Source organism: Mauremys mutica, chromosome 9 (genome assembly GCF_020497125.1).
Source record: "Mauremys mutica isolate MM-2020 ecotype Southern chromosome 9, ASM2049712v1, whole genome shotgun sequence".
NCBI lineage: Eukaryota > Metazoa > Chordata > Testudines > Geoemydidae > Mauremys > Mauremys mutica.
Window position 1 is genome coordinate 56,397,419 of NC_059080.1, and position 15,121 is coordinate 56,412,539.

At 43.8% G+C, this 15,121-nt stretch overlaps 1 protein-coding gene across 2 annotated transcripts in view; it reads right to left on the reverse strand.

Annotated features, from left to right (window-relative positions):
* The window catches only part of STAG1 (stromal antigen 1), a 349,145-nt gene that overhangs the window by 273,372 nt on the left and 60,652 nt on the right, over positions 1 to 15,121 (reverse strand). For both annotated transcript variants that reach the window (XM_045030098.1, XM_045030097.1), the window contains one exon: positions 3,343 to 3,483. In XM_045030098.1, coding sequence (XP_044886033.1) covers positions 3,343 to 3,371 — 29 coding nt within the window. In that variant the 5' untranslated portion in view covers positions 3,372 to 3,483. The remainder of the gene's footprint in view (positions 1 to 3,342; positions 3,484 to 15,121) is intronic.

The following is a 15,121-nucleotide window of genomic DNA, read 5'->3' on the forward strand; positions in this document are numbered from 1 at the left end:
CTCAGACTATGGGAGTCTCTGTCAAAGCCACAGACCTTCCACAAGAGCAGGAGAGCCCCCAGCACTAAGGTCCATAGCTCCTGTATGCTGTGAACCCAGGCCCATTCATGGGAAGCAGTAGCCAGGATTCCCAGGGCACAGGAGCTATGAGTTCCAGTGCTGGAGGTTCCCTAACTTCTTCCAAAGCTCTGTGGCTTCAAAAGAGGCTCCTCTACTCTGAAGAGCCTTAAAGGGCCTTGGCAGAACAGATGCTACATAGGACAGGTTCTCTCATAATGGTATAGGCATTCTTGAGCTGGAGTAAGATTTAGGCCACGAGGGAAGGATGCACAAACTGCTTTAAACTGCCATCTCATAAGTCAAACAAGAATATATGGAGATATATCTATCTCATAGAACTGGAAGGGACCTTAAAAGGTCATCAAGTCCAGCCCCCTGCCTTCACTAGCAGGACCAAGTACTGATTTTGCCCCAGATCCCTAAGTGGCCCCCTCAGGGATTGAACTCACAGCCCTGGGTTTAGCAGGCCAATGTTCAAGCCACTGAGCTATCCCTTCTATATCCTTGCCCTTATCCACACCTTTCCATAAAATTGGAATGGGATAAGTAGGGGAACTGGGTGGCATTCATCTCCTCCATCCCGCAACAAGTCCTGCAGAATCACAGGGAAAAGTCTTTTCTCAGGTGAACATTGCCTATCTCATTAGCCCTGCAATAAGGACGTGACAACTGACACACAGAGGTATTCCTGTACCCATTCCTGCCCTCACTTGACTCTCTGCTTTCTCCACTATCATAAACATCTGTGCTCCAGTCATTTTCCTCACACCATAAGGAAAGTGAGGAGAGCCATCCATTCTCCACTTTTCCATGTGCCCCCAATACGCTCCCCTACAACTCCTCTATTAGAAATGCCACATTAGCATAAACAAAAACTTACTTTTAAACCAGTTAAGGTTGGGTAAGTGCAAACCCTTGGTGACAAGTTAATGGCCATAAGAAAATGTCAGGTTATTGGACAGCTCTTAACTGTATCAGACTCCTCACACAGCAGGTTTCTACTGAGAACAGACTACACAAATCATCAAGAAACTCCCTTCTGCTTCAAACAGATGAGGAAACATACTACACAACACATTACGCTGCAAGCCAAACCTTAGCGATAACCTCACATTTTTGCTGTGAACACACACCACACTCTAAAACCTGTGCATATACATCAATGATGGACATTTGCTAATGTTGCTGAGGTTGTTAAAGCTTTGCCAGGGGTAAATGCAGTACTTGCTACCATTAGACTAAGTCACCTGGAAAAGCACCAAAGCAGGGTGTGCCCTTCTTCCTGGAATCTCTGGAAGGGTCAGACAGGTCAGAGAAAGAAGCAGAGTTCATTTCTCTCTTTGGGGCTGTTCTGCAGCACCTCAGAAACAGACTAGGAATTCAGGTTGTTGTGTAGCATCTTCTTTGTAGGATTTGCAAGAGCACCTGCCGAAGACCTTGCTTTTGGCCTTGAAGTACTCTGAGGCATAGGTGTTTTGCACTCTGAAGAAAGAGACTTCTCTTTGGAAGGAATCCTTCTGAAACAGGGAGTGCCAGCAAAAATACAGGTGTTGACTCCATGATGAAAAGTCAAAGGGTGAGATGGCTGGGTACTATGAGCTAGATGAAATTGAGCCTATAGAGTCCTAATACCAGCAAAACTATCTGGGATCTCTTACTCCCAAGCTGCAGAGCAGAAAATCTAAAAGAGGTTCCTACATGACAAAATGGATGGCTCATTTCTTGAGAGACAAAGAAGGAAATAGTCAGTTGGACATTACTGTGGCCATTGATCCCTAAAAGCTGCTGAAAGTGCCTCCCTTTATTAATGAGGCTTTCATTCCTGAGCCAATGTCTGTCCTGTTATGAAGGATCTACTTCTCAGGAGGTGCAGCTGTCTGTTCCTGCTATGTTGAGCTTTGTTTGAGTTGCCCCGGGATCACAGTTCAGATTGGTAGGCTGAAGTGACCTTTTTTGACTGCTCCTTGACAGTCTTCTTGAATGCTGGGGGAAGGGAATTTGCTGGCAGGGTAAGGAAGCCTGAATGGTTACTTCTCTCTTCCACTTGGGTAAAATGTGCCTGGGAACATCAGCGGCAAAAATTCCCATCTAGTCACTTTAAGAAGAGAAAGGTTGTGGCTTCTTTTTCCCAAGTGTGCTGTCTGCACACTGAGCTGCAGGAGAGAAAGATGGTTCAAGATTTCAGCAGATCTTGAAGAGCAGTCCTGCTCAGAAAAGTTAGACAGCCAAGCACAAATATGTCCCAAATGAAGTGAAAAAATTTAAAATTCTAGAAAATACTTTTTAAAAATTGCTCTTGCTTTGGAGAAGGAAATATGTTGTCCTGCTGCCATTTAAAGATAGGAGAGAACTGGTATGCAATCCAAGGCTGGAGCCCAGACCTCAGGAAATAACTGACAAGCCTGATTTCTGCCTCCAAGCAGCGTGTAAGCAGGTGCCTTTCCTAACCTGCTCTCTCACACAGTCCACACTACATAGGATCTAAGTTGACCCCTCCGTAGGGTTTGGTTTTTATTAAAGATATTAACAAGGCAACAAAGTTCTGCCCCAACTTTTACCCAGACTTGGATGCTCCTAGAATTGCATCCTTCAATCTGCTCAGCTCACACTCTGGACAGCCACTCCATTCAATCCACTCTAATGCCCTTACCTTATCTAGGTTGGGATTCATTTGACTCATTTCGTCTGCACAACCAACTTACATTCCCCAGCAAACATTGTGGGGTGCTTGTAGGCAAACTCAGCCAGCCTATTATCCTACAGCAGAAGCTAAAGATCTTTTGTGAGATATGTAGACCTGGCTATAAAGGAGAATGTACAACTGGAATAATTAACAATTTTGTTTATAACAAGTGAGGACTAGAATCCAGCTCATACTTCCACAGCTCTGCTGGCTCTGCAGTGATATCAGAAATAAGAAATGGTGAAAAATTATTTTTATTACTGATGCAGGAAGAAAAGAAACATATCTGTTCACTGAGATGATACCACTTTTACATAGTCACTTTTCAAAGTAGACTACTACTTCGGGTGACTTGTAGTTAGGGTGACCAGACAGCAAGTATGAAAAACTGGGACAGAGGGGTGGGGGTAATAGGCGCCTATATAACACAAATCCCCAAATATTGAGACTGTCCCTATAAAATCAGGACATCTGGTCACCCCACTTACAGTCCACACAGGAAGTCTGTAGCATCCCTTCCTCCACAAGAAGTATTCTTCTTCAAATTTTTAGTTATCTGAAGAATTCAAATAAAAAAGAAAAAGATTTGAACTACTCACTGTAACACCGGCAAATCTGAAGTAATCATTTTTGTAGCACAGCACCCTCTATGAAATATTAGAACTACATAGAATTTCTTCTAATGATGATGTTATAAGACAACTTCCTGGTAACTATGTTCATTAATCTCAAAGTCCAATCTATAAAATAAAAAGATGAAAACTTGTTAAAGTCATGATTTCAAAATGGACATTCAATATATTAAATGAAACATTGTTATAGACTAAAATTTGTTAGCTCTGTATTAAGTTTACTATTTAAATCATACGAAACTCCAAAAATTCAGAAAGAATATCCCATGGCAACTTGGCTATATCCTTGCATACAGCCATTACAACTGGGCCCAGCCATATTAATCTGAACAATAGACAATATGACATTTTTAAAGAAATTACATGCATGGCATTTTGTATTCCTAGATATATATTCATGCTGAAATCACATTAACAGAGTTTTGTATACATAATATTCTAAGAAAACAAAAAACTAAAGACACAAACAATAAAAAATAAATGTAAATATAAGAGTATAGAGTGTGCGGGACTAGTGAACGCACTTTCTATTCAACCCAGGAAAAACAGAACCTATTCAATAAGGTTTAACTTCAACCGAAAGTTAATCCTGAGCTGAAGGCCTTAAAACAAAACTATTCTTGTTAACATTACAGCTTCCTAGAACTCCAGCTGCCTGATTAGACTAGCTAATAAAACGCAGGATGAGAGAGTTTTAGATGATTGTTCCCTCTATGCAATCCAAACAGCAGATACAAGAAAGTCTAACTGTACTGAAAAGGATTTTAACCATGAGGATTCCAAAAACAAGGCTAAATTTGTTCACCTTACACAGTAAGGCAGAACTTAAAATAAAATAGACAATTATGCATGCTCACAAGTCTAGTCTGGAGACCAGTGAGTTAATCACATCACAAAGGCGACCTCTATGGAACAACTTTCCAAATTAATGGACTGTGTGAAACTCAGATGGGCTGATCTGTTGATACAACAGAATATGAGGAGCTGCTGTAAAGTTGTTGTATTAGATGTGAGTTTGATGAATAAAGCGTGTGTTGTTTTTCAGTATCTGTGGGAAGTGAAAGTGAATGCATTATGGATGAGATAAGACAAGACTGGATGGATAAGACTGCGAGCTTGTCATGGAGATCACGGATTTCATGACTTTCTGTGACCTCCATGACTTCTGCAGCGGCTGGGCCAGCCACACCGGCCACTGCTGGGGCAGTCTCAGGCCACCCCCCACCAGCAAGAGTTCGGGTGTTGGAGGGGGCTCAGGCGTGGAAGGGGGTGAGGACTCTGGGGGGTCTCCCCAGAAGCAGCAACATGTCCCTCCCTCAGCTCCTAGCTCCACACGCTGCCTCCGCCTGCAGGCACTGCCCTCGCAGCTCCCATTGGCCGCGCTTCCTGGCCAATGGGAGCTGCACAGCTGGCAGCGAGCAGAACTAGGAGCTTAGGGAGGGACATGTTGCCGCTTCTGAGAAGCCAGGTAGGGAGCCTGCGAGTCCCGCCAACCCCACCCAGCACCTGCGGCACCCCGAGCACCCCCTGTGCCGCCACCCCTGAGCACTTGCAGGCCCCCCCACAAGCACCCGCAGTCCTCCCAAGATTTAATCAGGGGTAGAGTATGTCATGGACAGGTCACAGCCCATGATCTTTTGTTTACTGCTCATGACCTGTCGATGACTTTTACTAAAACTACCCGTGACTAAAACATAGCCTTTACTATGGAGTGCTGCAGTGTGTTACAGAAAGCCTTGTAGACATTGTGAAGGGGGAAATGAATGCTAGGAACTTTTCATTCCGTGCCTTTAAAGTTTTGGGTGCATCCTGATGGTTCCGCAAGATTAGGGAAATGACAAGGGGAGCTGCACCTGCCTGGGAAACAAAGGTAGAAATTGCATTGATGAAGCTGCTCCTATGATTTGTGTCAAACTTCTTGAACATGAGAGACTGCAACATGCATTAGGAAGGTTTTTGTCTCCATGTCATTTTATCACCATTTTAAAAGGTACTGAAAGTAGATATTCCAGGAGCAACACACATCATATTTAGTAGTGATGACACAACACGCTATAGCTTTTCCCACTTCTGGAAAATGGATAGTCAGAAGCAGCTGCAGCAGCAGCTCTGCCTAGTGTGCTTCCCCATTCCTGTCAGCACAAAGCACATCTCTCAACCTTCAAACCTGCAAATGAGCAACACCAGCATACAAAAGGGTGACCAATGACCAAAATACTAACAGCATTTTCCTTTCAGCCTCTGCAGTTTGTGTGGATTAAATATAACATTTTCCTTATGAAACTCTGAATTGGCACACACATTCATGGTTTTTAACAGCAAAGGTGATTAACCATTGGAACAAACTGCCAAGGGAAGTGAATTCTTCATCTTTTGGTGTCTTCAGATCAAAAGATCTATAACCTCTTTCTGGATCATGTGCTTTAGTCAAAACACAAGTTACACTTTAGTCCAGAGGTCAGCAACCTTTCAGAAGTGGTGTGCCAAGTCTTCATTCATTCACTCTAATTTAAGGTTTTACGTGCCAGTAATATATTTTAACGTTTTTAGAAGGTCTCTTTCTATAAGTCTATAATATAACACTAAACTATTGTTGTATGTAAAGTAAATAAGGTTTTTTAAATGTTTAAGAAGCTTCATTTAAAATTAAATTAAAATGCAGAGCCCCCCAGACCAATGGCCAGGATCTGGGCAGTGTGAGTGCCGCTGAAAATCAGCTCACATGCTGCCTTCGGCACACGTGCCATAGGTTGCCTACCCCTGTTTTAGTGAAACACAAATTACTGGGCTCAATACAGGAGCAACTGGGTGAATTTTAATGGCCTGTGATATGCAGGACGTCAGACTAGATGATCTAATGATCCCTTCTGGCCTAAAATTCTCTGAATCCTTAAAGATAAAGCCTTTAATAGATTTCAGTAGTAGGCAAACACCCGCCACTGTTACCTTGACCATGGAGGAGCTACTAAGATTACCTTGGTCCCATCATGTCTTCTCTCTCTCAGTACCTTCTGTATCAGTGGAAAGCATACAACAGTACCCTCCCCCGATTCAGAAGAAACATGAGCAAAATGGATAGACTTTCTGTCTGCCCTTGAGAAGAAATGAGACACTCCATGTCCTGCATGATGGTGAAGAGAACTATCTCTGGAAACATTCAAAAGCTGAATGTGTTTTGAATTAGTGGTCTGCCAGCGTTCTGGTGCCTGTTGGGGTTTGTTTTGGTTTGTGTTTCTTGGACTAACAGGTTTTAGGTGGGAAGGCTATGACCGATACAAAGGCAGCAGTGAAAGACAATGAGGATGACTGGATGTGGAAGCTGCGGCATGTACATGATCCTGGAGGGGGTACCTGAAAAGAGTTTTGTCTGCATGAAGTGCCGCCTGATAGAGCTGATGGAAGAAAAGATCTGAGGACTGGAGATGCAGGTGGAAACACTGGTTGAGTTTAGAAGGGGGTTCGAGCAGACGATGGAGCAAAGACATGAGGAGGCTGAAGGGATAAGCTCAGACTTGCAGATGGAAGCAGGACCAAAGAATTCTGAGGGGAGACTGCTGGGTGAGGAAAGAAGAAATGGGACCGCTAAACACTGAGGATGGAATGGAGGTTAAGGATAATCTAGGCATGGCCCAATATCTAAATAAATACTTTGCCTCAGTCTTTAATAAGGATAATGAGGAGCTTAGGGATAATGGTAGGATGACAAATGGGAATGAGGATATGGAGGTAGATATTACCACATTCGAGGTAGAACCCAAACTTGAACAGCTTAATGGGACAAAATTGAAGGGCCCAGATAATCTTCATCCAAGAATATCAAAGGAACTGGCACATGAAATTGCAAGCCCATTAGCAAGAATTTTTAATGAATCAGTAAACTCAGGGGTTGTACCGTACGACTGGAGAATTGCTAACATAGTTCCTATTTTAAAGAAAGGGAAAAAATGTGATCCGAGTAACTATAGGCCTGTTAGTTTGACATCTGTAGTATGTAAGGTCTTGGAAAAAATTTTGAAGGAGAAAGTAGTTAAGGACATTGAGGTCAATGGTAATTGGGACAAAATACAACATGGTTTTACAAAAGGTAGATCGTGCCAAACCAACCTGATTTCCTTCTTTGAGAAGGTAACAGATTTTTTAGACAAAGGAAACGCAGTGGATCTAATTTACCTCGATCTCAGTAAGGCATTTGACACGGTTCCACATGGGGAATTATTAGTTAAATTGGAAAAGATGGGGATCAGTATGAAAATTGAAAGGTGGATAAGGAACTGGTTAAAGGGGAGACAACAACGGGTCGTACTGAAAGGTGAACTGTCAGGCTGGAAGGAAGTTACTAGTGGAGTTCCTCAGGGATCAGTTTTGGGGGCAATCTTATTTAACCTTTTTATTACTGACCTTGGCACAAAAAGTGGGAATGTGCTAATAAAGTTTGCGGATGACACAAAGCTGAGAGGTATTGCTAACACAGAGAAGGACCGGGACATCATATGGGAAGATCTGGATGACCTTGTAAACTGGAGTAATAGTAATAGGATGAAATTTAATAGTGAAAAGTGCAAGGTCATGCATTTAGGGATTAATAACAAGAACTATTGTTATAAGATGGGGAGGCATCAGTTGGAAGTAACAGAGGAGGAGAAGGACCTCGGAGTATTGGTTGATCACAGGATGACTACGAGCCGCCAATGTGATGGGCCGTTAAAGCTAATGCAGTTTTAGGATGCATCAGGTGAGATATTTCCAGCAAAGATAAGGTGTTAGTACAAGGCACTGGTGAGACCTCATCTGGAATACTGTGTGCAGTTCTGGTCTCCCATGTTTAAGAAGGATGAATTCAAACTAGAACAGGTTCAGAGATGGGCTACTACGATGATCCGAGGAATGGAAAACCTGTCTTATGAAAGGAGACTCAAAGAGCTTGGTTGTTTAGCCTAACCAAAAGAAGGTTGAGGGGGGATATGATTGCTCTTTATAAATATATCAGAGGGATTAATATTAGGGAGGGAGAGGAATTATTTAATCTTAGTACCAATGTGGACACAAGAACAAATGGATATAAACTGGCTATCAGGAAGTTTAGACTTGAAATTAGACGAAGGTTTCTAACCATTAGAGGAGTGAAGTTCTGGACGTAGTGGGGGCAAAAGACATATCTGGCTGTAAGACTAAGCTTGATAAATGTATGGAGGGGATGGTATGATGGGATAGCCTAATTTTGGCAATTAATTTGGCAATTGATCTTTGATTATCAGCAGGTAAGTATGCCCAGTGGTCTGTGATGGGATGTTAGATGGGATGGGATCTGAGTTACTACAGAGAATTCTTTCCTGGATGCTGGCTGGTGAGTCTTGCCCACATACTCAGGGTTTAACTGATCGCTGTATTTGGGGTCAGGAAGGAATTTTCCTCCAGGGCAGATTGGCAGAGGCCCTGGAGGTTTTTCGCCTTCCTCTGCAGCATGGGGCATGGGTCACTTGCTGGAAGATTCTCTGCAGCTTGAAGCCTTCAAACCACGATTTGAGGACTTCAGTAACTCAGACATAGGTTAGGGGTTTGTTACAGGAATGGGTGGGTGAGATTCTGTGACCTGCATTGTGCAGGTCAGACTAGATGATCATAATGGTCCCTTCTGACCTTAAAGTCTATTAGTCTATATTCCTAAATTCTGCAGTTTCTCATTGGAGTCTGTTTTTGAAGTTTTTTTGTTGGAGTATTGCAACTTTGAGGTCTGTAATTGAATGACCAGGGAGGTTGAAGTGTTCTCCGACTGGTTTTTGAATGTTAAAATTCTTGACGTCTGATTTGGGTCCATTTATTCTTTTGTGTAGAGACTGTCCGGTTTGGCCAATGTACATGGCAGAGAGGCACTGCTGGCACATGATGGCATATATCACATCGGTAGATGTGCAGGTGAATGAGCCTCTGATAGCATGGCTGATGTGATTAGGTCCTATGATGGTGTCCCCTGAATAGATATGAGGACAGAGTTGGCAACAGGCTTTGTTGCAAGGATAGGTTCCTGTGTTAGTGTTTTTGTTCTGTGGTGTGTGGTTGCTGCAGGTTGGGAGGCTGTCTGTAAGCGAGGACAGGTCTGTCTCCCAAAATCTGTGAGAGTGGGGGATCATCCTTCAGGATAGGTTGTAGATCCTTGATGATGCACAGGAGAGGTTTTAGCTGGGGGCTGAAGGTGATGGCTAATGGCGTTCTGTTACTTTCTTTGTTGGGCATGTCCTGTAGTAGGTGACTTCTGGGTACCCTTCTGGCTCTGTCAATGTTTCTTCACTTCAGCAGGTGGGTATTGTAGTTGTAAGTATGCTTGATAGAGATCTTGTAGGTGTTTGTCTCTGTCTGAGGGATTGGAGCAAATGCCATTGTATCTTAGAGCTTGGCTGCAGACCATGGATTGTGTGGTGTGGTCTGGATGAAAGCTGGAGGCATGTAGGTAAGTATAGTGATCAGTAGGTTTCCAGTATAGGGTGGTGTTTATGTGACCATCACTTATTAGCACTGTAGTGTCCAGGAAGTGGATCTCTTGTGTGGACTGGTCCAGGCTGAGGTTGATGGTGGGAAAGAAATTGTTGAAATCATGGTGGAATTCCTCAAGGGCTTCTTTTCCATGGGTCCAGATGATGATGATGTCATCAATGTAGCTCAAGTAGAGTAGGAGCATTAGGGGACGAGAGCTGAGGAAGCGTTGTTCTAAGTCAGCCATAAAAATGTCGGCATACTGTGGGGCCATGCGGGTACCTGTAGCAGTGCCACTGACTTGAAGGTATGCATTGTCCCCAAATGTGAAATAGTTGTGGGTGAGGACAAAGTCCAGCCACCAGGTTTGCCGTGACATTATCGGTGATACTGTTCCTGACAGCTTGTAGTCCATCTTTGTGTTGGTGTAGAGAGCTTCTACATCCATAGAGGCCAGGATGGTGTTTTCTGGAAGATCACCAATGGATTGTAGTTTCCTGAGGAAGTCAGCGGTGTCTCAAAGATAGCTAGGAGTGCTGGTAGAGTACGGCCTGCAGAGAGACTACATAGCCAGACAATCCTGCTGTCAGGGTGCCAATGCCTGAGATGATGGGGCATCCAGGATTTCCAGGTTTATGGATCTTGGGTAGCAGACAGAATACCCCTAGTTGGGGTTCTAGGGATGTCTGTGCAGATTTGTTCTTGTGCTTTTTCAGGGAGTTTCTTGAGCAGATGCTATAGTTTCTTTTGGTAACCCTCAGTGGGATCAGAGGGTAAACGCCTGTAGAATTTGGTGTTAGAGATCTGCCTAGCAGCCTCTCATTCATATTCCAACCTATTCATGATGAGAAACACCTCCTTTGTCAGCCTTTTTTATTATGATGTCAGAGTTGTTCCTGAGGCTGTGGATGGCATATTCTGAACATGTTGGCCTTGCTTGGGTTGAAAGTCTGTGTCACTAATGCTGAAAAGGTCTCATTCTGAGTCTGGCATGAAGTGTGACATAAATTGCTGAAGCTGAAGAACCTTGAAAGAAAATTATCTTTTGAGAGGAGATTTTGTATCAATATCTGTATGACAGACTGAAATTTTAGATCTCTCTCCATTGGAAGAAAAACTTTGCCTTCCTGAGAGTCAAGATCTGCCCCCTGTGAATGCGATTCTTTGAGTAGGAAAGAGACTTTTTTCATATTCATCAAGTCCTAAATTTTCCAAAAAAGAGTACACATCAGGCAAATGTTTTTCATAATGCCTTCTTTTGTTGTAGCTTTGAGAAACCAATCATCCAAATATAGACAGACAAAAATACCATAACGTCTCAGACAAGCTGCTAACAAAACTAACATTAAAACTGTTGTGCAGCAGAAAAGGCCAAAAGATAGAACCTTGTATTGAAAATGATCCTGGCAGATAGCAAAGTGTAGATGTGTGTGGAGATTTGGCCTTACAAAGATATGGAAATATGCATCCTCCTTCAGTTCAAAAGTTGAAAACCAACTTAGAGTCAAAAGAGAATGAATAATAAACACCAGAGTCAACATATGACTCTAGAGCTTCCTGCTATGTGTTAAGCTTTCTCATGTCTAATAGCAGATGGAGACCTCCAATTTCCTTTAATATTAGGAAATATCTTGTGCACAACACCCCTTTCTGGACTCCCTTGGAACCTCCTTTATTGCTCCTAATAAAATCAGAGACTGGATTTCTTAATATGTTTTCGTGGGACAGGTACCCTGAAAAGGGAGAGGAAGGGGACTGATGAAGGTTTTCTAATTCAAAAGGCACAGACTTTCTCTATTACTTCCAAAACCCAATTGTCCAGTGTGGCTGAGGTCCATGCCAGGAGGAATTGAGAAAACTAACTTCCAATGGTGGGGAAGTGGATACACTCTTTGATCGGTCTGCAGCTCTCAATCCTCATGTCAAACTTGTGACTTGACATTTGACAGAGATGACAAAATTGAAGGACGCTTTACTTTCATTCAGGGCTTGAAAGGTTTCCTTCCATTCAGATACTGCCTTGGATCCATAGTCTGGTGAAGAGACCAATGTCTTATACAGAACTACTTTCTCCTTGATTCTGAACTTGCCTGGAGCCACGACAGGACTCCTGTCCTTAGCATTGGGCACTTTTTTAAATTTGTAATCAACACAACATAGCCAACAGTTCTTGAAGCCTATTCTGTAGATCCTTCTGAGCTTGTGGAGGGAATGTGGAGCAAACTGAACATCTGGATAGAGAATAGCCCTCATCCAGGCACACGAGGCACTAGGTTGAGCATCAGACACCAGGAAGATGACTGGATAGGATACAAACTTTTTAAAATTCTTCAGCTCTGACATGGAACTGAAGAGCTAAGTATTATTAATTGTAACAAAGGAATTAAGTTATCTTATAACTATTAAGCTCTCCTAACTATGATTAACAGTAAAACTAGTACTAAGATCTCTAAACTTGCTTTGAAAACAAATGTGGAGCCAAAGGACCTGGAGAGGTTCACATCTGTCTTCTGGTGCAGTTGAAAAGAACTGGGGTGGTATGGGAGAGTCACGCCCCATTTACAGCCTTACATTCACAAACGCAGAAAGAAGGGCTAGAAGGAGCATCTAACAGACACTTCTACTAGAATGTTTCCACTGTCTAGCATGCAGCAACTGATGCATCCCATGAGTGGGAATATGCAGAGGACACTCAAAGAAGAATGGACTGTTTTACAGGATTAAGTATGAAAATGCATAATACAGTTGACACAGCATGCATTTTGTTATTTTGATATGCCTTTTCCCTCCACTCCAGGACTCAGAACCATGCTGGAGCCCTCCACAACCAGGGGCACCAGGGCCCATGCAATCCCACTCCTCCCCTTTCAGCCACATGGGTTTGGAAATGAAAAACTCCTCGGAGGAGCCAACCAGATATTCAGCTGGGAGCAGGGACCTTTTAGATTTTGTTTTTTTAATCACATCTAGCACAATGGGCCCTGATCTCAGTTGGTCATGAGGCACTACTGAAACAGTACTACTAACAATATATTTTTATGCTGCTCCAAAGCAGTAAAAAAATGATTTATCTAACCATCATTTTTTCTTCTCTGAAGTGGGTATCTGATGCTCTGTGATCCATTACAACTCGTTTATTCCTCCTCAACTTCCAAGCACAGAGACTCCAGCCCCCTTTTTTTATTTTAAACATTCCTTTCAAGTTTCATAATGTGCTTCTAGCAAGGGGAGATGTTCAGATAACTGAAGTCCCAGTCACCAGTCCAAGCTGAGAAGGCAAATTATCAATTTTGATTAATAAACATTACAAAATTTAGCTATCACCAAAAATCTACTTATTCATTTCTTACACAGCAAAGTCAGATCCCAATAGGAAAGAATTCCAAGATTTTTCCCCCCTCTGTAAAAATGCTCCATAAGGGAAAATGAAATATTTCCCCTCCAACTGGAACTTAATGCAAAAATTGGTAATGCCCTGGGTAACATCTCAGGCCTGGTCTACACTACAAAGTTAGGTCAACATAAGCCACGTTAGGTCAATTGAATACTGTATGCGTCTATACTATCAAGTCCCTTCCACCGACTTAAGTGGCTTGTAAAGTCAACTTCTGTACTCCACCTCCGTGAGAGGCGTAGCGTTTGATTTGACATCCATGGGTCGACATGGGGCTAGTGTAGACCAGTGGTACTCAAAGCCGGTCCGCCGCTTGTTCAGGGAAAGTCCTTGGCAGGCCGGGCCAGTTTACCTGCTGCATCCGCAGGTTCGGCGTAACGCGGCTCCCACTGGCCGCGGTTCGCTGCTCTAGGCCAACAGGGGCTGCGGGAAGCGGCGCAGGCTGAGGGATGTGCTGGACGCCAGGGGCTTTCCCTGAACAAGCAGTGGACTGGCTTTGAGAACTACTGGTGTAGACAATGCATTGTGTAATTCAAATGAATTGGCCCCCAGGTGTCCCACAGCGCTCTGCTGTGACAGCTCTGAGAGCACTTTCAACTCCACTGCACATCAGCCACATACACAGGAAACAGCTGCTCCCTTGTGAAAGCCCCAGGGAACTTTTGAATTTTCATTTCCTGTTTGCTCAGTGTGGAGAGCTCGCCAGCACATGATCATGGAGACTCAAGGCCGCAAACGCGCTCCAGCATGGAGTACACAGGAGATAGTGTATCTTATTGCTGTGTGGGGAGAAGAGTCTGTGCAGACAGAGCTCCGACCCAGCAGAAGAAACACTGACATCTATGCCAAAATCGCCAGGGCATGGGGTAGAAGGGCTACACCAAGGATACGCAGCAGCGTCACATGAAAATAAAGAAGCTTCGGCAAGCATATTAGAAGACAAGGGAGGCGAACGATCATTCTGGTTCTACCCCACAAACATACCACTTTTATGAGGAGCTGCATATGATTCTTGGCAGCAACCCCAACACTACCCCAAAATGCTCCGTGGATACCTCCCAGGAACACTGGGCGACCATGAGCAACGAAGGGGACGCTGTTGACAAGGAAGGAAGAGGGGGAGAGTGTGTGGCAAGCAATCAGAGGATCCATTCTCCCCGACAGCCAAGAACTGTTTTTATCCCTGGAGCCCATCCCTTCACAGGAACAGCTGTAGGCAGAGTGATGCCGGGGAAGGCAGCTCTGGTGAGTACATACTTCCAATCAAACCGTAGGGGTTACATGCTATTATTTTTAATGTTTATTCTGAACAAAAAAGTAGGTGCAGTGGGTATCACTGGCCTCTCCAGCTATGCAGAGGGTGCGCTCAGAAAAAAGCTGTTTATGTGAATGGGAACGACCCTGAAATTCTCTATGGAGATCTCTAGGAAGCTTTCATGGAAGTACTCTGCAATCCTTTGCAGAAGGTCTCTGGGAAGGGCTACCTTATTTCATCCACCACGGTATTAAGTCTGCTGCCATCACTGCAGCACACAGCATTGCAACATAAGGACCTGGTCTGTACCCAGACACTTGCAGCATCCAGCCATGGTGAGTAAGGCCATGAGGCATGGGTGAGAGGTCCTGTGCTGCAGCTTTTGTGAAGGCATCCTTAGGATCACTGGTTGAAACTTCCAAAAAGCCCCCTTTTCCCCTAGCAACCTGTATTGTGCTTGAGGACAGGCACTAGTGTAAAGCCCCCCAAATAGCCTGTTTTTACAAAAACGGCACGGGTTTGGTTTTGTTTGTTGGGGGGGGCTGGGCGGGGGAGACAAACAGGAAGCCACCCCCCGTTTCCCCTAGGTAACCATATGCGATACCATTCTGCTGAGAGTAACAGAGGCA